General features: G+C 35.2%; 1 protein-coding gene across 2 annotated transcripts in view; it reads left to right on the top strand.

Annotated features, from left to right (window-relative positions):
- The window catches only part of LOC141394513 (insulin gene enhancer protein isl-1-like), a 57,785-nt gene extending 36,612 nt beyond the window's left edge, over positions 1 to 21,173 (top strand). The window contains exons 2-8 of one of the 2 annotated variants that reach the window (XM_073969050.1): positions 7,911 to 8,100; positions 14,710 to 14,840; positions 14,936 to 15,130; positions 18,152 to 18,272; positions 18,658 to 18,820; positions 19,695 to 19,910; positions 20,119 to 21,173. In XM_073969050.1, the coding sequence (XP_073825151.1) occupies positions 7,911 to 8,100; positions 14,710 to 14,840; positions 14,936 to 15,130; positions 18,152 to 18,272; positions 18,658 to 18,820; positions 19,695 to 19,910; positions 20,119 to 20,319 (1,217 nt within the window). In that variant the 3' untranslated portion in view covers positions 20,320 to 21,173. The remainder of the gene's footprint in view (positions 1 to 7,910; positions 8,101 to 14,709; positions 14,841 to 14,935; positions 15,131 to 18,151; positions 18,273 to 18,657; positions 18,821 to 19,694; positions 19,911 to 20,118) is intronic. The other variant, XM_073969051.1, reaches the window with a different exon arrangement.
- Positions 21,174 to 26,152: the final 4,979 nt, after the last annotated feature.

Below are 26,152 nucleotides of genomic sequence, written 5' to 3'. Positions count from 1 at the left end.
AATAAACATAAAGAAAAATGTAATATTAGGTTTCCCTTAATAATCTCTTTCGAAATTTCGCTCAACACTTTTTTAGCCCTAAGACCGCGCTTTTATATGATGTAAACATAGCCTAATAGTACGTTTTTATTTTATTGGATTTAGTAACTCCCAAGGCAAATTTATAAAAGGTACTAATAAATTTACAAAAACAACATTGTTGTTATTGAAAATTAATTGAATAATAGGGTCGTTCCAAAATTTGGTTCAGGAAAACATTAATACATTTTGAAACCCCTCTAAAATAGAACACATTTGAATCAAAATGTAAATAAAACGCATTCAGAAATCTCGTAGGTAATTTTTATTACACGTTTAGGATGAAAAGCAGTATTTTATGGTAAAAAATTTCGAAGTTTCAAATCTATTACATTTTGAAAACTAAATTTACAAAAAAAGTAAGAATACAGCTGATTGTCACTTCTATCTTATATAAATATGCCTTGGTAACTCCTGACGTGTTATAAGCTTCATAATAATACAGGTACTACACCAAAAACAGCTGATTATAGTTCTAGTTCTCAAAATGCATTATTGTGAATAAAATCACATAAAAAACGTAAACAAGCAATTCACAGCAATACGTTATTGTGAACAAGTTTTGACATTTATACTGGTTTTGAGCAACTGATGTAACACCTTACTCTGCCATGTCTGAGTTGAATGAGTTAGTGAAATTGTTATTTCGTTTCTTTTTCCCCAAAATGAAAAATTAAATGATTAATTCTCACGGAACTTTCATTTCTGCAACAATTTGTTTAGCCAGAGTGAAAGTTAATTTTGTCCCCCTTCTCGCTCCTCTGTACACACATTTCACTAAAACACCTTAAATTCGAAAAGCCAAATTTCATCCCTTATGCATTAAATAACCAAATGGAAATAAAACGTTTATCAAAAATTTTCAAGTAACAAGATTGAAATAAAAAAGGTCTCTTTGTATCAGGTATGTGATGAATTTCGAATCGATTTGGTATGAAAACGATTTGCCCAAAACGAGTGAATTGTATTTAGAAGTGATGGGAACCGCATCGAATTACAATTCCACGTTGTTTCAATTTCATTAAATTCCCACATACAAAAAACGGACTAGTGATCCCGAATCTCCAGCTGAAAGCGACATAAAAGACTTTTTGTTGCGGCGAATGCAAAAGCCGAAATAAAATTTAATGGAAAATAAAATAAATGTGTGTTCTTATTTAAATTGGCCTATATGAGGGATTAGTGAGGAAACTCTTGTGCTATTACATGATGAGAACTACAAACAGCGCATAAAAACATATTAAGCGGGTGTCTTCACCAATTTGGTGCTTTTTTGGCTTTTTTTTTTATCAAAATATCAAATATTTTGTTAACAAAATATGCCAAAAATAAGGAAAATAAATGTTATTTTATCTTTTTGTTCCCGTTCTTATATTTCAAACTTTTTCTCATAAAAAATCTATCCAAATTTATTACATCGTTTTTCAATCGACCACAAAAATATGACCGTTTTCAAAACGAGAAAAATAAACGATTATCGGATGAGACGTGTGATGCAGTCTTTTTGATAAATTTTCCATAGAACAAAATGGAATATGAAATCGATATCGAAAACAATTCGATGTCGGAAAATGTACATGCATCACACCTACAGTCGTTTTTGACTCGTTTTGAGCTCGAAATCGATTTTCATCACATACCTGTATGTCTTCCCATAAGAAAGTCTCATGTCACACGCTGAAACTTGCACTAAAACCTTTCACATTTTATAGGCTTTCTTATGCTAAGTTTACATTTACGAAATCCACTCGATTTCAACTGTCAATTCCATAGCTCAAACGTCAAATGAAGTCTCATCTGGATTTCATTTGACGTTTAACCTATGGATTTGACAGTTGAAATCGAGTGGATTTCGTAAATGTAAACCAAGCATTAGATCGAGTTCCACACTATAGCAATTTCATAAAATTACTCTAATACTATGTTTATATTTAGGAAATCCACTCGATTTCAGCTGTCAATTCCTTTGCGTATACGTCAAATGAAAACTCACCTGAAATCGATTGGATTTCATTAAGCAATGGAATTGACGTTGAAATCGAATGGATTTCGTAAATGTAAACATAGTGTAATACGTCCGGTCTACACTAGAGCGTTTTCAATGTAATCATTTCATGAAATTAGGCGTTCGTAGACCGAGTTCCCCACCTACAGAAGTTTCATAAAATAGCTTTAGTATGGAATTCGATCTAAGAACGCATAATTTTATGAAATTATTTCATTAAAATCACTCTAGTGTGGAACGAGACTAAGAAACTCGATCTAAGAGTGCATTATTTCAGGGGGCCAAAGGCATAAATGATACAAAATGGAGATTGTGGCCTTTTGTTTTGTTTGTGTGTGGGTCTGTGTTTACTAAGGAGCCCAAAAAGATTAGTACACACATACACATATACATATATAAAGTACATCCTCCCCAAAGTATTTAAGATTGCGTGAGCGCGTAAATAACAAATGAAGAATAGGATCGACCTAACAACCAACTGACACACATGAAAACCATAAACGGCGACCAAAAAAGAAAATCAAGTTTGATAGAACTTCATTATGGACAAAGCAAAACAAAATGTAAAGAAAGAGTTACCTAACTTCTGAATCTGTAGATGGCGGGATGTATCCAATATCTCTCAACAGCCAAACAACGGACCATCCCCAGTTGCTTTGTATTCCTTTCCTTCTGGCTCAAGACACATTTTCCATACACCTATTGTTTGATGGAAGTTTCCTGCTGCTGTATTCATATTCATACCCAGTTGGAAGTTGTCTGCTATGTGCCTTCAAAGTTGTCTCCAATCCATTGAAGACGGCTCGACGACAGCCCTTTGCGATCATCGACGACATTTTCACACAAATGTCGCAAAACTCGTGCACGATAAGTTGAACGACAAGGTAAGCGAAGTTGTCTTCATGGACGATAGAATGAACATTAACTTGTACCAAGGCACATAGCAAGACATATTCGCTCAGAATGTCACACATCGCACATGGAAGAGTGACAAATTTGAAGACACTGTCTTTTTTAAAAACAATTTTAAAAATTTTCGTCGATGAAATGGTCATCGCAGATTCAATTTCCTACTGGGTATGTTTGTACGTATGCATGTGTGTGAACATTTACTGCTTGATCCGCCACTTCTATGCACTTTCGTATTTTATTAAACGTAGTCATTATCAGGTATGTGATGGAAAACGATTTCGAGCTTAAAACGAGTCAAAAACGACTGTGGGTGTGATACATGTACATTTTCCGACATCGAATTGTTTTCGATATCGGTTTCATATTCCATTTTGTTCTATGGAAAAATTGATCAAAAAGACGTGTGATGCAATTCGATAATCGTTTATATTTCTCGTTTTGAAAACGGTCATATTTTTGTGGTCTATTTATAAACGATTTAATGAATTTTGATTTTTTTTAGAAAAAAAAGCTTGAAATTTAAACACGGATATAGAATAGATAAATTTACATTTATTTGCCTTATATTTAGTATATTAAGAAAATATTTGATATTTCGATAAAAAAAAACACGGATCAAAAAATACTTTGAACATGTTTCTTTCCTCTAGATTAGTGGACATCCGCTTAATATTTTTTTCACTGTTTGTAAAGTTCTCCTCATGTAATTGGACAAGAATTTCCATACTAAACTTCCATATAGGGCAATTTAAACAAGAACACAAATTTATTTTTTTTGTTATTACATTTTTTTGGCTTTTGCCATCGCCAAGACTAAAAAGTGTTCTTTATTATTATTATTTTTTTTTTTTTTTAACTCCTTCTTCAAACCCTTAGACCACAACCGCTACCACCATAAAGCCAAAAATGGTGCAATTGAAAAACGGTAAAGATCCAAAACAAAATATGCAGACCTTGTCTGCCAGCTGATATTGTTCAATCGTTGTTTTTTATGTTACGTCTTTGCGTTGATATTCTTGATGATGATGATACGATTCAGCTGTGAGGCTTATAGCCTTTGATTTTTACGTTCCTTCCTCCGCGAAGAAAACGTAACTTATAAGGAATAGTCCTTGATAATTAAGGTTGTTTTTTTTAATAATTAAGCGATTTCTGCCAATTAACTCAATCTGCAACTTGTTGTTACGACTTTGCGTTGGTTAAATAATAAATTTCAGTAAAAATTTCAAGGCACACAGCCATTCAGTTTTTACGAGTTCTCCCTCTGCGAAGAAAAAATAGCAATTTCTGGAACGTATCCTTGGTTAAAAACGTTAGACACACAGTCTCTGCAATCATTGAATTAATCCGATTGGATTTGTTACGACTTTGCGTTGGTTAATAATAAATTTCAGTAAAAGTTTCCAGAGGCACACAGCCATTCAGTTTTTTAATTTGTGGAACATATCCTTGGTTAAACACGTGTTTGTTAAACGACTATTTAACAAATCGCCATTTTGTATATTTGTCTTTTTAAAGCCCGTAGGCGTAAGTCACAATTTAAAATAGGTCAGCTTTGTGAGCTGTCCTGGGACGAACTCAAGTGTTCTTTATTTATATTTTCCTTCTTTTAACTGGTGTTAGGGATCACCAGTCCGTTTTTTGTTTGTAGGAATTTAATGAAATTGAAACAACGTGGAATTGAAATTCGATGCGGATCCCATCACATCTAAAAACGATTCACTCGTTTTGGGCAAATCGTTTTCATTGCAAATCGATTCGAAATTCATCACATACCTGATTATGTTCTTGGGGTTTTAGCAGGCAACAGCAATGGTGACCCCATCAACAATACCACCACCATGAATGATGAGGACTGAAAAGAAAAAAAGACAGCAGACTTAAAGCTTTAACATTTTTAATATCCACGACTACTAACAACTGCAGCAGCAACACCAACACAAAAAGCACAGAAGCAAGTTGTTTCGTACAATGAATAACAAAAGCAAAAGCCTTGCTAAATGTTTTCTTTTTCACCAACGCACACTGGTCGAAACCACTGATCTAGCGGCGCGAAAGTCAAAAAATCGAAGTATAAAATTGCGAAATATTTTTCATTGCATCGATTATAGACACTTTGCAGACAAAGATTTTGTTTTTTCATTTCTGTTGTTGTAAATATTCACTCAGTTATTCACTATCAAATACAAGAGTTTTTGTTGCATCAGATTTTAAAAAATTGTTGCAACAAATTAACTTCATATTTGTTTAAATGTTAAATAAATTCGTAATGAAAATGGGCAAGATTTATTTTTAATTAATAGCAGAGGGTGTGATTTAAATTATAAAAATTAGTTTGGGGTCTGGAGGTACTTACTTATATAGCAATAAATTTTCAAAAATTCAATTTTTTAGTGTTTTTATGGGTTGTACGCGCTTGTTCCATAGAGTGCATCTTGTAAACTTAGCCGAACTTAGGTTCGACTATTTTTTGGGGATTGAAATTGGACTATCTGGATACGGAATAACCACATTAGGGCTGCAAATATCTGCAAATCTTCTGATGACTGCACTTTTAAAATAAGGGATTTTGCATGAAATTCATACAAATTAAGCTGTGCATTTGTATGGGAGCTAAATCAAAATATGGACCTATCTTGAGAAATGTTTGCAAGGAGGAGTTCTACCCCCGGAGACACTATAACACCATATTATAGCTAAATATGTTATTAAATATGGGATAACAAGTAAAAATTCAACGAATCGAGAGGACTATAAAAGGGGCTAAATCGAAACATAAATCCGTATTGAAAATATTTTGTAAGAAGATTTTATAAGCAGTGAGAACACGGAATGCAAAATTACAGCCAAGTTGGTTTAACAATGTGGTCATGATATTCAAAATACCTTAAATTGGGAGGTGCGGTTACAGGGGGGCTACATAAAAACGTGCACCTATGTCCATAATTTTTGGTGAAAATATTTTGTGACCACTAGGTACTCTAAGTACCAAATTACAGGTAATTTGCTACGAAATTGTGGCTTAAATCCTCAAAATACCGAAAATCTTAAGGTACCGTTATATGAGGGCTATACCAAAACATCAGCCGATATTGTTCGTATTTGGCCCATTATTGCCCACAGGTACAAGGTGAGTTTGTGCCAAATTTCAGTGACGTATCTCAATTCGTTTGCAAGTTATTAATTTCGCGCCGCTAGATCAGCGCTTTCGACCACCGTGCAACGGCTGCTTCATTGCACTTTGAGTAAACTTGAAACTTTATGGTCGCAGCTTTAAAAAAAAAATGAAAATGACGAGAAAATACCAGTGTTAGCAGCTGTTTTTCATTTTCTTCGGCTTTAAAAATTGCTCTGTTTCTTTACGTGCCTGAGGTTACCATTTCTTACCACTTTAAACCTGCAAAGTGTTCCCTTTGAACAGCGTACAATTTATATGAGAAGGGTTCACCACTTTTACCATTTTCTACCACTGCTACCATTTTTAAATGTAAAGAACAGACCAAATATTACTTTAAAGCCCTCGGCACATACGGTCCGTTTAAGCGCTCGGCACATACGGTGCGTTGAGCGTCGCGCTACAACAACCACATGAAAAATGTGTAAGTGATGCCAAGTTGTTTGAAAAACAACAACATGGCTGACGCATTAAAGTTAAACATAATTTAACTTTTTTGGGACAACGTGTGTTACAACGTGTCACTAAACGGACTGTATGTGCCGAGGGCTTTAATGACACGTTGGGACGCACGTTGTCCCAAAAATGTTAAATTATGTTTAACTTTAATGCGTCAGCCATGTTGTTGTTTTTCAAAAAACTTGGCATCACTTACACATTTTTCATATGGTTGTTGTAGCGCGACGCTCAACGCACCGTATGTGCCGAGCGCTTAAAAGTTCGTGTGTAGAGATTACTTTATTTTGATTTTGCAAAAATGGTTTTTTACAAACATGGCATCACTTTCGAAACTTAAATGTAAATACTGCATAAATTATAGCAAATTCGGATTATTCATAAAACCTCACCCGATTTAATAAATCCAATATAAGTCCCGCATCATTATGTGTGTTCGTTTACTCAAAATTTGTACGAATTGTTACTGGAAGTTGTTCGTTTACTCAACAGCACAATGCAAAAGACATTAAAGCGCTCGGCACATACGGTGCGTTGAGCGTTGCGTTACAACAACCACATGAAAAAAGTGTAAATGAAGCCAAGTTTTTTGAAAAACAACAACATGGCGGACGCATTTAAGTTAAACATAATTTAACTGTTTTGGGACAACGTGTGTCCCAACGTGTCACTAAACGGGCCGTATGTGCCGAGGGCTTCACTAAACGGACCGTATGTGCTGAACGCTTTAGTCGTCTACAAAAAGCTACTGGACTTGTACAAATTTGTAGAAATTGTTGAGTAAACGAACACACCTATTTACTACATCAATAGGAGGATTAAAATGGCAGTCCGTTACTTTTTGTTTACATTTAAATACACATTATTTGTATTTAATAATTTGCCCAACGAGTATTGTGTGAAAACTCAATTTTCTGTACATTTCTTCGCTTTCTAATTCTATTTGCTTTATTTTATTTCACTCTTCCTCAGAAAATAATTATTTATTTTGTCGTAACAATTCAAATCGCAAAATGTAACGGAGGACTCGCAAAAAGTGCTGCCACTATTGATACTTTTTTTGGAACTGTAGATACTTTATCCTACAAAACAGAGAAGGGGGATTTGTGCCGCATTAACAAAAAAACAGACAAAACGAACATTTAATTTTGTATGATAAACCCGGTAGATTATCGCCGGATTTAGCAAATAAAACCTCATATCTAAATGGCCTGTTAGGCTACATTCACTTCAAATTGAACGTAGTTTGTTACTAACCAGTCTTTTATTTCTTTTTCTTTTCAGAAAAACAACGGCTATCGTTATGTGTGGGTTGTGGTGCTCCAATTCATGATCAATATATCCTGCGCGTAGCTCCGGATTTAGAATGGCATGGAGCGTGCCTAAAATGCCAAGAATGTCGGCAATTCCTTGACGAAAGTAGTACGTGTTTTGTACGTGATGGAAAAACTTATTGCAAACACGACTATGTACGGTAAAACCCCGTTTACCTTAGAGCTTTTTGCCGGGTTAACCTTTTTTATGAAAATTTACTCAACGGACCGATTGTGCCGAAGCGTTAAATGTTTGATCAGCTGATTGGCGAATATTTGACAAATATAACTGGATTTAGTGAATCCAGTGAGTTTAATAGGTCGAGTAAATAATCCTCATAAAGGAGGTTAACTCTACAAAAAGCTCTAATGTAAACATTTCGTTATTGAGTATTAAATTTATATCTTCTCGCAAGAATCATTACTGGAACTACGTTAATGCCAAGTTTACACTTACGCTCCAAAATCCACTGGATTTCACAAAATCCTGAAATACACCCCGGTGTTTATACTTATTTTTTTGTTGATTTCAAACATATAACAATTATCAAGGTAGATGCATATGAGCAGCTGATCAAACATGAATTTTCAAAACAAGTTGTTGTAAATTGAATTAGTCATAAACAAGTAAAAAAGTGTCAGTCGGCTTTGCCGACAGATATATACCCTCAGCCAATGTGAAGTGAAACTTTCACCTACGGACAGATCGAATGTATTTAAGGTCTCTTCAGAATTTTGTGGCCCTTTTTGGACATTTGAACTTGCCGACAAAAATGTGGATTTAGAATTAACTGCACTAATGTTGAACTTTTGTGGGGGAGGTACCCTTAGAGAGGACCGATGTCGACCATTTTAGAAGTTAAACTAAATTTTGACAAAATATTAGGAGATCCAAAGTTTGGACCAAATTGTTTGCCTCATTCAGGTGATATCGTCCTAGCATTTTAGTGACATTTTTTAAAGAAGAAGTACCGGAAGTTGTAGACCGGTATTGCCCATGAAACTAAGGTTGGATATAATATGACGAAGACCAAATGTTGGACCAAATCGGTTGAACAGTTCGAGAGTTATCGTGCTCTCCGAAAGCTACATATGGTGACATAGGGTTTTTTTACACCTTTCGGGCTGTTTTCCTAAGAAGTATGGACTTGCCCCTGAAAAAAACTTTTACCGTCGTACTGGAGGTAGTGAATGCAAATCGCTTCAACAAAAATTAAAGTGATTCGAGAGCAGGTCTTAAAGTGAACTTATCCAAAATTGTGTGTGAGAGGTACCAGAAGGAGTAGACAAATATAGTCCATATTCGAACCTGATCTATATCAGGTATATATATTATTATGTGCAAAGTATGGATTACATCGGTCACTCCCTTCAAGAGTTATCTTGCGCACAACTTTTTCGAACATTTTTGAACTTTTGTGGGGGAGGTACCTGAAGGAGTGGACCGATATGGCTTATTTTCGAATTTAAATTATGTTTGGACAAAATATTACGAAGGCCAAATTTTGGACCGAATCGGCGGATCCGTTCGATAGTTATCTTGCGCTCCATCCACTACACATGGTGTTATAGGGGCTTTTTGCATCTTTGAGGCTATTTTCTCAGGAAGTATGGACTTGCCCCTGATGAAACTTGTACCGTCGTATGGAGGGCAGTGAATACAAGTTGTAGCAACAAAAATCAAAGCGATTCGAGAGCAGGTCCTAATCTCAACTTATCCGAAATTTTGTGTGGGAGGTACGCGAAGGAGTGGATCGATTGAGTCCATATTGGAACCTCATCTAAGACTGGTAGAAATTTTACGATGTGCAAAGTATGGATCAAATCGGCTACTTCCTTCAAGAGTAATCGTGCGCACAAATTTTCCGAACATTTTCGAACTTTTGTGGGGAGGTACCGGAAGGAGTGGACCGATATAATCCATCTTTGAACTTGAACTAATTTTGGACAAAATATTACGAAAGCCAAATTTTGGACCGATTCGGAAGATCCGTTCGAGAGTTATCTTGCGCTCCAACCACTACACACGGTGTCATAGTGTTTTTTGTAACTTTCAGGCTATTTTCTCAAGAAGTATGGACTTGCCCCTAATGAAACTTACAGCGTCGTATAGAGGACAGCGAATACAACTTGCGTAAACAAAAATCAAAGCGATTCGGGACCAGGTCCTAAACTGAACTTATCCGAAATTTTGTGTGGGAGGTACCCGAAGGAGTGGACCGATTGAGTCCGTATTGGAACCTCATCTAAGTTTGGTAAAAATTACACGATGTGCAAAGTATGGACCAAATCGGTTATTCCCTACAAGAGTTATCGTGCGCACAAGTTTTGCGACAATTTTTGAACATTTGTGGTGGAGGTACCTGAAGGAGTGGACCTATATGGCCCATCTTCGAACTTAAATCGAATCTGGACAAAATATTTCGATACCCAAAATTTGAACCGAATCGATTGATCCGTTCGAGAGTTATCGTGCGCACCAGCCAGACAGACAGACGGACAGACAGACGGACGGACATTGCTAGATCTACTCAAAATTGTCTGAAACGGATATCGTACAAACATACTTGGGGTCTAAAACCATTATTTCGATGAGGCACATTTTTGGTCGTATCAAAATACGACAATATAGAACTTTACTGCTTTATTTCGAAAATTATCGTAAAATTATCTATATATCGTATTAATTGTGTATTATACTAACAAATGGAAAAATAAAAAATGATTTTATGGTTGGGGCATCATAATAATAAATTTTTATAGATAAAAGTTGTGTTCAGAACCTGCAAAATATTACTACTACAAATGCGTTCCCGTACTCCGAAATCTAGCAAGACTTGCACTTCTCTTTAAACGAAAATAGGGCTGAATAACAAACATCCTCTTTTCCTGTTTTCTGCTACACAAATTTGGCATAGTAGAAACTACCCAGCAAAAAAGTTTGGAAGTAGTGTAATGCAGAGTTATGATTTCAATACATCTTTCGATGCAGTCCACACGGAGTTATGAAAAATGCACTCGGCTCGATACATTTTAGAAGCACTCGCTTATAGATCCCTAGCCAAGCAAGCCAATTTTTGATCCCTACAGTCGCAGTTTTTTTTCTGAACACAAGAACTAGTGTCTAAAATTATAAGAATTTGTTTAAAAAAATAAAGAAATACAAACTAAAGATACGAACATTGCTGTAATTCATGAGACGCAAATTATTTTTGAAGTGGAGTTGGAGTTTTTTTGGTAATCTGAACTGGAGTTGGAGGAAAAATGAAAAACCATTTGGATGATGGATCAATATCAGTTGCGGTGTCACAAAAAGCAGAGCAGAGGAAGTAAACTAAGTTATGACCAAATTTAATGGAGAGTTTTTATAATTTGTATTAGTGTAATAAAGTTAATATTCTTGTTTGCACGAATAAGCAATGTATTTTATTTATTTTGGGATATTTGGAATGGCTTGCATTTTATAGCATCTTTAAACTGCATTTAAATTCAATCCAAAACACTACATCAAAGGCTGTGATTTGGATCGAAAACCTAGCTGCGCGCTCTCTTGTAAAATTCATAGGAAAAGATGTACTCCAGCGGCAATTGTTCTAGTGATTTAACTGCATCCGCGGATGCAAACCTTTTGCTGGGTAGCAGCATGTTTATTGGCACCTGAATATGATAGCTGATACGTTGATTTTGACATTTCTGAAGTTATTGCAATTTCCGTCATATTTCCTTTCCTGTATTTTTAAGAAATTTGTATGGGAAAGCAATTTTTGACAATTCGCTCTTTTTTCTAACATTACCGTTAAAAAAGTACTGGGACACAATGGAGAATATCATTGTAACAAAGTAACTTAATATTTTTTTCACATTGTTTACACATTTTGATAATAAAATTTTTTGTTGCAGCAATTGACCATCTACCTTGTTTATTGTGATACGTGAAAAGTGTTGCAACTTTTGGTACTTTTTTAAGCAAAGACAGGGCTGTATATCATGAGTCCTGTGATTTCGATGTTGATTTCGCTGAAATCACGAAATGAGATGATTTCATTTTTGTATGCGAAATCATGATAAATTTTGCTTCACTCCGAGCGAAATCACGAAACGCCTTCGAAATCACGAAACGACGCCGAATGTAAACCAAGCATAAGAGTACGTTTACATTTATGAAATACAGTGGATTCCATTGCTTATATGTCACATGAAACATGTGTAAGTTATGCCAAGTTTGTTCTTGAAGTTTTCATGTGGTTGTTGTAACGCGACCCGTATGTGCCGAGCCCTTAAGATGTTGCTAAAATTTGCTGGAAATATCTGTCCAGCAAAATTTAGCACACAAAATATAGAATAAAAACCAGTAACATCAACATCATCAATCAGTCATAAGATCATAAAGTGCTTAAACATTAACACAAATTATGAATGTATAGGTCTGTCCGGTTACTCAAAAGTTTACAACAATTTGTACAAATTGTTACAGAAAGTGTTCTGTTAACTCACTTGTTCTCTGTTAACTCTCTGTTCTTCATTGAAAACTTGCAAGTTATTGTTGGAGAAATTTCTTCAATATGTTGAGTTTATTTCCTATTCTGGGAAAAATAAAGGCCTCGATACAAAAGGAGCCTCGCCGCCTGACTTTCTTGCCTTGCTTAATTTCTGACATAAAAATAAAATACAGTCGAACTTCTCTATAACGTAGCACTTGGGGACCGAAGAATTACTACGTTGTAGAGAAAATTCGTTATAGGGAAGCCAACCAACCAACATGAGTAATAAAGAAACATTTATAAACATAAATTGAATTTTTATTTAGTATTGAAATAAGAAGTGATTTTCATTTGTTTTTGATTTTGCCACTTATCAAAGTCTTCACAATTTGCAATGGAGACTCAATTCGAGACTCAAAAAAGGGATAATTCTTAGTTAAAGTATCGCAATCGTCATTAACATGGTCTTCAATCGTAACATACGAAGTGATAGCCTATTTTTGTATATCAATATCTTCTATAGCTGTACTAAGAAAACCAACCTTTTTAAACAATGCTCAGTTGTTTCCCTTCAGATGCCTAATTTTAGGAGAACAAGGCATTTATTTTGAAAAAATTTTCCTTTTGAAAGCCCATACACATAAATGGGTTATGCTTTTTTAATGTTAACTTCAAAAAAAAAGAGCGTCATGAATGTGTTTTGTTTCTCATTTATTGTGTAAACATCAGAGAAAAGTTTGACAAAAATTCGTTATAGAAAGGTCATTTTGTGTGAGAATTCCCACTTGCAATTTCAATTGTTCTTGGTTATAGAGATAAAATCGTTATAGGTAAGTTCGTTATAGAGAAGTTCGACTGTAATAAAGAAGAAAAGGGCGACCTAGATCGCTGCTTTCTTTATCTTTTATTTTTATTACGTCGGAAATGAAGCAAGACTTTTTATTTCTATTTGAACGAAATGTTTTGGTAGTATTCATAAGAATACTTGTGTTGTACTTTTTTCACCACGAACGCTTTGGGTATACGGACGTATTTAAGTATGCATCTTACTACACATAAAGGTCTCGGCACATACGGTCCGTTGTCTGATATGTTGGGACATGCGTTGTCCCAAAAATGTTAAATTATGTTAAACTTTAACGCGACAGCCATAATTTGGCTTTTCAAAAAACTTGGCATCACTTACACTGTTCTCATGTGGTTGTTGTAACGTCCTTAAAGGGCTCGGCACATACGGTCCGTTGAGGGTCACGTTACAACAACCACGTGAAAAAGTGTGAGTGATGCCAAGTTTTTTGAAAAACAACAATATTAAAAGTCTCGGCACATACGGTCCATTGAGTGACACGCCTTGTCCCAAAAAAGTTCAATTATGTTTAATTTTAATGCAACAGTTTTGTTGTTTTTCAAAAAACTTGGCATCACTTACACTTTTTATGTCGTTGTAATGAGGCACTCAACGGAACGTTGGGTCGGTCTGTTATGAGTCTCATCACTCGTTAGGTCCACTTAACTTTTTCATGTGGTTGTGGTAACGCTGCATTTAACGGAGCCCTTGAGGTTTTAAATTATTTCACTTGTCAGAATCAGCTGTTTGCGCCACTGTATGTTTGTTTGCTGCCGTTATTTCATTGTTTATGACATTTAAATGTGTCCACTGTGAGTTGTAACTTTTTTTTGTTTTAGTAACTCTACAATCCATAAACTAAATCAAACAAAAGACTAGGTATTTATGTAAATGTTTAAACAATTTATTAACAACTCAAGCGTTAAAGTAATAAATTAACACTTTGTATGATTGATGATGGTTCAAAAAAAACAACACAAGTATCGAAATAAAAAGAAGAAGTAAATCATAAAAACAAATAAATAATTTATGAAAACAAAAGCAAACTGCAAAAGAGTAAAAAAAACAACAAAACAGATAAATAAACAAACATAGGCTACCCTTTTACATGCTAATTTTTATTGCAAATTGAACTTGAAAATGTTTAAAGTAAATAATTGGCGTGTCTTTTTACTTACTAAATGTTGCTGAAACATTTTTTCAGCATCTTTTCCCTTATACAACTGTCAAAATCTGCAACATTAGTAATAATTATTACAAATTATCACGTAAAAAGACACAGCTATTATTACTTATTGCCACGTAAATGGACACAGCTATTGTTACAAACTATCACGTAAAAAGACACAGCTATTAACATTATAAATCTAAGTTTATGCATCTGTGTTTTTACATCGATTGTTTTCCATATTTTCATTATTGATTTTTTCCTTCTTTTACAGACTATTCGGCACCAACTGTGATAAATGTGGCAATTCCTTTAGTAAAAGCGATTTTGTGATGCGGGCCAAAAAGAAAATCTTCCACATAGAATGTTTTCGCTGCTCAGCCTGTGCTAGACAATTACTGCCAGGTACATTGCTTATTATCTACATACCATTATAATTGTTGTGTTCTGTAATCCAATTAGTTTTATTATAATAATTGCAATTGTTACTCTTTTTGAAGGTGATGAATTTGCATTAAGAGATGGTGGCATTTTATATTGTAAAGATGACCATGATGTTCTGGAAAAATCCTCCCAAAGTAATTTGACCCCATCGTCATTGGAAAGCAACATTAACAATAGCTGTAGTAATAATGACAACCACTCAAGTCTTAGCAGTAATAATAATCATTCCAGCGAATTGGGTTCAATGACAGGTGAGTGTTTTATAGAAAAATGTTTGTTTAATAAGAAATAAATACTCCTTTCATTGCTAATTCCAACACACGATAAAAAATATAAAAAATCTGTTCCATAGTTATAACGTTTGGCTTACAATTTTGTTTTGCTTCAAAGTAAATGCGAAAAATAGGAAAAAATGATAACTAAACAACAAACATTCGAAAATAGTCGAGTTATTGTTGGCATGAAGTGACATAGTGCTGCATATGTCACATCATATCGACGACATAATCTAGTTGTTTGACTAGAACAACGACGGCAACAGCAAATAAAATATTTCATACAACCGATGCCATTTGTTTTATATTGGTATATGTGAATTTTCCACAAATATTTACCAAGCTTTTTTTAATATTATGCAACCTCTAACTATCTATGTTGTTAACCTTAAAAACAGATAGGGTTTATTTGTTGACATTTAGCTCTGTGTAGAGGAATCAATGTTCGTTTAGAACTTTGAATCACGCCATTTGATCTTGTGCGCAGCCTAAATGATTTTAATTCAGTTCTAATTCATATCCTTAATAAACAAAATTAAATGCAACAAAAGTTTATTGCATAATACAAATAAACGATACAAAATGTACATTTTATTGCTTTAGCGAAGGTCTATGGCTGTCAATGATATCTTTCAGTCAAAATAGGAACATATTTGTGAGTTAATTGCATTTATTATACCCTCAGCATTTATGCTAACGAGGGTATATACACTTTCATACGGGCAAAATGTGCCTCATCGAAATAATGGTTTTAGACCCCAAGTATGTTTGGACGAAATGTGTTTCAGACAATTTGGAGTCGATTGAGCAATGACCGTCCGTCTGTCTGTCTGTCTGGCTGGAGCGCACGATAACTCTCGAACGGATAAACCGATTTGGGTCAGATTTTGGCTTTCGTAATATTTTACCCAAACTTAGTTTAAGTTCGAAGATGGACTTATCGGTCCACTCCTTCCGGTACCTCCCCCACAAAAGTTCGAAAATGTTCGGAAAAATTGTTCGTACGGTAACTCTTGAAGGGAGTGGCCGAATTGGTCTATACTTTACACATCCTAATATATCTACCAGATATAGATCAGGTTCAAATATGGACTATATTTGTCCACTCCATCCGGTACCTCCCACACAAAATGTCGGATACGTTCACTTTAACACCTGATATCGAATCACTTTGCATTCGCTGCCTCAATTACGATGGTTAAAGTTTTTTAGGGGCAAGTCCATACTTCTTGAACAAACAGCCCGAAGAGTGTAAAAACCCCCTATGGCACCATATGTTGTGGCTGGAAATCCACTTTCATAACGGTCAATGTCGATCCATTCCTTTTAGTATCTCCTCCGCAAAACTTTTGATCTTTAATCCTAATCAAAATTTTTGTCAGTTCAGACGCCCTAAATACATACGTATTTTGGAAAAAAATTGTTTCAATATACACAGGCTGAGGGTATATGTCTGTCGGCAAAGCCGACAGATACTTTTTTAATTGTTTAAGGTCAGACTTCACTGATAGCTCGTTACAGCGGACCCTTGCAGATTTCTTTGAGTTTTTCGGTCTAATACTTAAAAAAAAACACAGTAGAACTGAAGATTCTGAGATCCTAGAGCACTTTGAAGTTGTTCTTGTGGTAATATATCCTCCAAAGCTTAGCTATATGTATAATTTTTTGAGTATTCTCGTATAGTTTACGGTTTCCTCAGCATTCCAAGACGTACATAACATGCATAAGCTTTCGAGTTTCCTTTGTAATATGGTCTGGTACAATCCTCGAGCATCCGTTGAATCAGCAATGTACAATTATTCGCCATTTATAACTCTTTTAGTGGCCATAACGATCATTATACGACAACTTTTAGCGACGCTCGTGGATCTCAAAATCTTCAGTGGGTTTTTGGGGTTTGTAAAGTATTAGACTGAAAAATTTAAAGAAATCTGCAAGGGTACGTTTTAATGAGCTATCAGCAAATTGTGCCCTTAAATAACGGCAATTAACCCACAAATATGTTCCTATTTTGACTGAAAGATATAATAAACAACCATAAACACTCGCTAAAGCAATAAAATGTACAATTTGTATTGCATATATCATAAATTTTACGGCAATATCCATATTTAATTTGGGTGTATGTACACATTTTTCCCCTATTAATTTTTTAATTTTTATAGAATTTACCGTTTATTTGTATAATGCAATAAACTTTTGTACCACTTAATTTTGTTTATTAGGGATATGAAATAGAACTATATACTTGGATTTCAATAAAAATGTCCCCATGCCCCCTAAACTGGTATTTATAGGGTGTATTTGGACTTTTTTGGTTGACTATATGATGTCAAAATGCGCAAGAAGCTAATTTTATTGTTCAACATACCTACTCTCTATGACATACATATGTTTGCGGACAAAGGCACATACAATTCTACAAAAAACAATGACCTTTGACCCGAGCCTTCGCATTGTATTCTTTTGATCACCGTCCTTTTTTCTCCCTAGCAAAGGAGTTCATGTAAATATCCCAATTTGAAGAGAACAAAAAATCCCTAACATTTAAACTTGCACCAAAACAATTGATCTTTTGCGAACACATTAACAAAAGGGAATTTACTTTGATGTTCTTTTCTTCTTCCTCGGTCGTTGGTAAACATTGGTAAATTGGAGGAAAAACAATCAATTAATCAACATGTGTTGATATAATGGGTTTCTACACGGTATGTTTTTTTACATATGGGTTGTCACTTTTTATATACTAAGTGTATATGCAAAGTGACAGCACATAAGTAAAATAACATATCGTGTAAAGTACCCATAACCAAGATAATTTCGTATTGTCGGACTATTTTTAAAGTTTCCAATTTTTTGGCAAATACAGATTTTACACAGATTTTGATTGATTTACCCTTGAATATTGTATTCTGGTTGGAATTGCAATTAATGGCATTCTATAAATAGCCACAGCATGATTAAAATGTTGATATTTTAATTTTTGATTTTTTGTAGACTCTGACAGTGAATCTGGCTCAAATAAAAGTATGAGGGAAAAAAGGCCTTCGGGACCATCGGATGGAAAATCAACGAGAGTAAGAACGGTGCTCAATGAAAAACAGTTACATACATTAAGGTAAGTCGGTAATACATTTTATCCACAAAATACTTTTTACAAATGGTGATAATCCTGTTTAATAGAAATATGGAAGATATAAATTAACGAAATATTTCATTTTACACGAAAAATCCACTGTATTTGAACTGTCAATTCCATAGTTTTTTTCCCATCTGAAGTCATCCTGTGGATATTTTATAACGTATATGCAATGGAATTGACAGTTCAAATTCACTGGATTTCATTTATGTAAAGACCTTTGAAGCGCTTGTGTACTACGTTTATAGTATCGCTTATTACCATGATAAACTGCTAACTTATCTTCCTTAAGTGTTTGATTTTCTTATATTACCTTTATTTGTATCTATTAACTAATTTGTATTTATTACTTTTCTCTGTATAGAACCTGCTATAATGCTAATCCGCGGCCTGATGCGCTCATGAAAGAGCAAATGGTAGAAATGACAGGGTTATCAGTCCGCGTTATACGTGTGTGGTTTCAGAATAAACGCTGTAAAGATAAAAAGAGAACGATTCAAATGAAATTACAAATGCAACAAGAAAAGGTAAGTGTTGTTGATTTAACTCATGGTATTATCATTTACCTTCTGGATTTCTGCAACTTAAGGCCAAACTCAATCAGCTCGTCGCATGTTTTGTTCGCTTTCCAAAAGTCATATTATAAAAAAGAACATTTTTGCAATTCCTCTATTATTTGGCTTCAAACAGCGAACAAAGCAATCATGACACAATAATACAGGTACTACACCCAAAACAGCTAATTACCATTCTAGTTATCAAAATGCATTATTGTGAATAAAATCACATACAAGACGTAAACAAGCAATTCACAGTAATTCCTTATTGTGAACACATTGTGAACATTTTAACGTTCACACTGATTTTGGGCAACTTATGTAACACCTTCTTATTCCGCCATGAAAGCAAGCAAAGATCGATTAAGTTTTGGTATTTAATGGGTTCGGCACATACAGTCCGTTGAGTTACAACAACCACTTGAAAACTTCAAGAACAAGCATGGCATCACTTACACATTTTTCATGTGGTTGTTGTTTTTGAAGCGTGACGCGACTCACAACGGACCGTATATGTCGATACATTCACGGCCTCGGCTCATACACTCCGTTGAGTGCCGAGTTACAACAGCCACATGGAAACTTCAAGAACAAACTTGGCATCACTTAAGGCCGTTGAGTTTCGCGTTACTTGGCATCACCTTCACTATTTTCATTTGATTGTTGTTTTCAATTCGTGACGCGACTCACAACGGACCGTATGTGCCGAGCCCTTTACACATTTGCCTGTGGTTGTTGTTTTTACGCGTAAAACGACACTCAGCGGTGCCATGGTACCAAGGCCTTTAGAATTACTTATTAATTGGAATAATTTATAAAACAATTAATTTATTGTTTGTTTTAGGAGGGTCATAAACTGGGCTATGGTGCTATGCAGGGTATACCCATGATTGCCAGTTCACCCGTCAGACACGATTCACCACTTAACATGCAGGGTATCGATGTCCAGACATATCAACCACCATGGAAAGCTTTGTCTGAGTTTGCACTACATGCCGATTTGGATAGTAATGACACCATAAATGCCCACACACCAATATTTCAACAACTGGTCAATCAGGTAAGATTGCAGGAATCTCTATTTTAATGTCTGAATGCAATCAGTTGATTCAAATAAAGCTAAACTTTCAAACAGCTAATTGTAATCTATTACATTTCATGCCTACATGAGTAAAAAGAAACACCTTTTTCCATTATTACTAAAGTCTCCGTTTCCCATTCAGTTTAATTTTTAACGATTGTTTTTTTTTTTTTTGTTTAATTTATAGATGCATGGTTACGACCTAAATGGTATGTCACCATTGGCAACCCATCAACAAGGACCCCATTCGCAAATACGGGGTCAACAAATGAACGGTCCACACGGAGGCAGCATGAATTCAGGAATTACCTCACATCATAATCCGGACAGTACAGATTCCTATGTCAGCTATTTGGAGAACGATGACAGTATGCCTGGCAGTCCCTAGATAAGCGAATGCAATCGTATCTACTTCATCTGCAGAAAAACTAACATCGACTCAATCCTCCACAACATCATCATCCTGTTCCTCAGCATCCAATTCTGTTTCTGGCAATTCAGGCATCTTTATCTCATCTACACCGCTACAATATAACAGCAACAACAACATCACATCTGGGCTATCCATATCATCACCGCCTTCTTCAAATGGGTTTGGATCACAAACTACTAGCAGCAGCAGTAATAATGGCGGTGGAGTACATGGTATGCCATCACCGTCTACCGAAAAATTAATTAATGCAAAAGTCACGGAATCTCTAACACCAACAGGATCATCGTCATTTATACCCCGTTCAGTGGAAGTTTTGTGAAATTAAATGCATTGAATGATGGTTTAGATCTGTTCCAGAACCTGCAAGAATCTACAAAAGTTTACTACGATAACAAAATGGTATAAACTAGTCGATTCTTGCAGTTCTGGAACATACCATATTTGTATTAAAAAAATAACAATGGAAACAATATTTTGAATAGAAAAGTTTTGCTGCTTTTTTTTTTTTTGTTGGAAATCATCTTAATATGAAATTAAATTGCCAACAATAAAATCATAAAAAATCTATCCTTATTCTAAAACAATGGCATTACATTGGTTTTTGAGGGCCACAATCATAAATATAAATATTAAATATTTAGACTTTTTAGTAAAAATGTATTAACACAAAATGTTTATATATACATACGTAATTATAGATTTATATAAAAACAGATTACAACAAGAAAATAAGAAAATAATTTTTGTATTCAAACAAATTGTTTGAAAATTAAAGCAGAAATAAACTAAATTATAATATTATATTAAAATCGTATTTTTATCTTTTCCTATACACTAAAGTTTAGGAAGGTAATAATCAGCCCAATCACGAATGAAAATTCTGTGCTGCGGAATTTTTCTCCTTTGCATTCCTTCCTATCACGAAAACAATATCCGAAGCGAAAAAGTGGGTATTAAAAACAATCCAAAACATATACTTTCCTTTTGTTGACAAAATATCATAGAATTTCTCACAAACTTAGTACATTCATAACATGTAAAATAAACACTGTTATTGGGGTTTTACAACAAAAGTCACAACTTGTAGTGAACATTTTATTAAAAATTGAACATATTTAACAAAATAAAAGTACGCCACTTTCAACTTTAGGTACTGATCAACAATGAGATGTGACACTTTTTCTAATACAAAATACGGGTTCATTATTGGTGAAAAACAAGGATAATTGCATATTTTTTATTATTTTTCATTTCAAAACTTACATTTGTTAGTTTTTTTGTCATCATTTAACTAAAAACCGCAAAAATATATTTATGATTGTTGAAGTTCTATACCATAATGGTATATTCTTAGTTAATCTAAATTTTGGCCAGATTTTTCTAAAAATTGACCACAGTACATGAGCTAAGTGCAGTAAACTTTCAGAAAAAATGTGATCAACTTCAAAACAAACGGGCTATATATGTGGTAACATGTGGCGGCTAGGCCAGTGCCGGTTTTTTCGCAAACTACAAGTGCTAGAAAAAATGCGTTAAAGGCAAAATTGTGAGTTTAACGAAGGTCTGTCATCTTCCAAAAGTTGGCAGTTGTGTCATAGGCATGAAAGCGGACGTATTAGGAAAAATAATTATGGTACGTATATTTTGTTTGGGGCGCCTACCCCATGATAGGGGTGTGGTTGGTTAATGTAAGAAATTTGTCATGTTTAACTTAAAATCTTTATGCCACACTATCCACACTATAATGTGATGTTAAAATTGAATATCATTATAAACGTATCTTATTTTAATAATAGTATGATTTTTGTACCAAAATTGTAGGTACTTACTTCAATTAAGTGCTATAATCTGTTTCTTTTTGTGAATTTTAGAATCATTTTTTGTTATTCAATAGAAAGCATGTTCCATTTTCGTTTGATATTGATATTTAAGGAAGAAGTCTGGTAAATTACAGTTTTAGAGTTCGTTGGTGAATGTCCCATATCCATGGCGAAGCAGCCCCATGGCTGGGGAGGCTTCGCCAATTTTTAGACATTCCGTAAATTAAAAAAAAACAAGTGAGCCAAGGCTATAGTCGGGTCGGGGCCGACTATGTGATACCCTACACCACTACCCCTGTTCATAAGCTATTGACTAATAAAATTAAAAATATTAAAATTGGGATAGCTTAGCGCCTTTGCTCTGAATGCCTTCACTAACACAGGTCAATTTTTTTGAAACGCATTTGAGTGCATCGACAGTACAACCCAAATAAAAAATGGAAAAGTGGGATGTATGCCAACCATCAACAGGATTCTTTTTCTGTTAGACCCCCATCAACCCCCAAACTTTCGTGAGGATCCGATCAAAGTTTCGTAGTGTGATTCCACAAAAATGGAAAAAGGGATGCATTACCGACTATTGCGATATCTATGTTGTTTGACCACATATGACAACCTATTTCACATCGTTGTAAAGGTGATATTTTCTACTTTCCTTGCCAGGGTTTGCTTTCGATATACCTGATACAGAAGGGAAATATTAACTTTGAAATAAAACGTTGGTCTTCTTCCAAATATTTTTTTTCACATTCCGACCCCTGAATAATATCCGCCCATTATCAAAAATCTAAGGGTTTTTTCCTCTGTGGGACCCCCAATAACACCCAAAATTTCGTGACGATCCAATTAAAATTGCGACCTGTAGCGTGATTTCCAAAAAAGTAGAAAAATGGGTTGTATTACCGACTATTGCGATATCTCCGTTATTTGGATACCTACGCCAACCTGCTTTACATCATTGTAATGATGGGAGTTTTTACTTTCATTGTCAGACTTTGCTTTTGGAAGGTCCCGAACCAAAGCTGTGATATTCGTCATTATTATTAAAATCGCAAAAATGAAAAGTTGTGTTCTATTAGCGGCTATTGCGATATCTTCGTTGTTTGACCACCTACGACAACCTACGTTGCAAAGGTGATATTTTCTACTTTCATTGGCAGGTTTTGCTTTTAAAATACCCCTTTTAGAAGGGGAGATATTCGCTTTGAAATAAAACGTTGACTTTTTCTCCAAATAAGTTTTTTTCCCATTCCGACCCCTGAATATTATCCGACCATCACCAAAATCAATAGGCTTCTTCATCTGTGTGACCCCCATTAACCCCCAAAATTTCGTGACGATCCGATCAAAATTGCGACCTGTAGCGTGATTACAAAAAAATGAAAATATGGGATGTATTGACGACTATTGTGATATCTCCGTTATGCGGCCACCTACGCCAACCTACTTTGCATCACTGTAAAGATGGGATTTTCTACTTTCATACTCGGACTTTGTTTTTGGAAGATCCCCAACCGAAGCTGTGATATTCGTCATTGTTATTAAAATCGCAAAAATAAAAAGTTGGGTTCTATTAGCGGCTATTGCGATATATTCGTTGTTTGATAACCTACGAGAACCTACTTTACATCATTAGAAAGACGATATTTTCTACTTTCATGGCCAGGTTCTGCTTTTGGTATACCCCATATTGAAGCTGAGATATTCGCTTAGGAAAAAACGTTGTCTTTTTCTCCAAATAAGTTTTTTGCCCATTACGACCCCCCAAATATTATCCGACCATCACCAAAATCAATAGGCTTCTTCATCTGTGCGACCCCCATTAACCCTCAAAATTTCGTGACGATCCGATCAAAATTGCGACCTGTAGCGTGATTTCCAAAAAAGTGGAAAAATGGGATGTATCACCGACTATTATGAAATCTCCGTTATTTGGTCACCTACCCCGACCTAGTTTACATCATTGTAAATATGGGATCTTCTACTTTCATAGCCAGGCTTTGCTTTTGGAAAGTCCCCAACCAAAGCTGTGATAATCGTCATTATAATTAAAATCGCAAAAATGAAAAGTTGGGTTTTATTTGCGACTATTGTAATATCTTCGTTGTTTAATCACCTACGAGAACCTACTTTACATCATTAGAAAGGTGATATTGTCTAATTTTATTGTCAGGTTTTGCTTTTGGTATACCCCGTATAGAAGCTGAGATATTCGCTTTGGAAAAAAACGTTGTCTTTTTATCCACATAAGTTTTTTGCCCATTCCGACCCCTAAATATTATCCGACCATCACCAAAATCAATAGGCTTCTTCCCCTCCGGGACCCCCATCAACATCCAAAATTTCGTGACGATCCGATCAAAATTGCGACCTGTAGCGTGATTACAAGGTTTAGATGGACAGACGGACGGACGGACGGACTGACGGACGGACACACATAGCCAGATCGACTCAGCTCGTCGAGACATTCATTTTGGTATATATAAGTATGGGTCTACGACCATTATTTAGATGCGTTACAAACTTTATGGCCAAAACCAACTTATAATACCCTCCCCACATAGTGGTGTAGGGTATAAAAATAACCTTTATTACGGTTGTCGTAGCCAAAATTGCAAGATGACGTATCGTAACAACTCAAAAGCGTTAAGTTCGGTCGGGCCGAACTTTTTATACCCTCCACCACAAATTTCAGCCATTTTGGTGGATTAATGTGGCCACAACCTTTAAAATACCGAAAATCGGAAGGTACCGTTCTACGGGGTATATGATGGCGTGGACCTATACCTACAAATTACTGGGGGAAAGTTCTATACCCCCACCGAAGACTAAATACCAAATTTCAGCCATCTCGGTGTGATAATGAGGCCAAACCCTTCAAAATACCGAAAATCGGGAGATATCGTCCTATGGGGGCTATATCAAAACGTGGGTCTATATAAACATTTTATGGTAGAAATATTTCTTAGCCTCTGGAAACACAAAATACGAAGTTACAACCGATTCTGTTGTCAAATGGGACTAATACATTCAAAATATATGAAAATGACGCGTATATATGGGGGCTTATATGGGGGCTATACCAAAACGTGGACCTATATAAACCAACTTTGGTAGGAATGGTTTTTGGCCTCTGGAGACACAAAATACAAAGTTACAACCAATTCGGTGGTAAAATGGGACAAATATCTTAAACATTCCTTAAAACGACGACACGTCATTTTGTATGGGGCTATATGAAAGCGTGGACCTACATAGCCCGCTTTCAATACCAAAAGTCATACGTACAAATAATAGATTTTCCCAAATTTTCAGCCACCTACGTCAATCCGTTCGGAAGCTAGAGTGATTTCCACAGACGGATATGGCTATATCGATGTAGAATTGCACGCTGATCAAGAATATATATAGTCTGTGGGGTCTGCAATGATTATTTCGAGTAGTTACAAACGTAGTGACAAACTTAATATACCCCCATCCTATGGTGGAGGGTATAAAAACGATCGAAATGAAATTACGGAATTGAAACCATTCCGATGGGAATCTGTGACATGCTTGATAGTTTGTCTTTATACGTGGCGTATTTGTAATTTTATCCAACGGAATAATAATCATACGATCCGTGGTCTACTCATATGAAATTAATATTAGTAGCCAAAATAGTAATTGAGTCGGGAGCTCAACGTCACTTTCGGTAATTTAAAACACAAACCAAATTGTTGCTTACTCGAAAACCTTCTGGCCTAGGCAACACGCAGTTTCGCCAGGTGTCATTTGACATTTTTTTAAAGTTTGACAGTTTTTAGCCTAAGCGTACTCAGCACAGTATGACATACGACCATGTTTTGGGTTGTTAACATTGGCTTGATTGTGACAAACATGGCTTTTGAAGGCTTTTGCAGCATGTTCTAGCGATTGCTGCTATTTTTCGGGTTCGTACGCATAGTTCCAAAACATGGTCATATGTC

This window comes from Musca autumnalis, unplaced genomic scaffold (assembly GCF_047663935.1).
Source record: "Musca autumnalis isolate F117 unplaced genomic scaffold, ASM4766393v1 scaffold_2, whole genome shotgun sequence".
Lineage (NCBI taxonomy): Eukaryota > Metazoa > Arthropoda > Insecta > Diptera > Muscidae > Musca > Musca autumnalis.
This window is presented reverse-complemented; position numbering and strand designations above follow the sequence as displayed.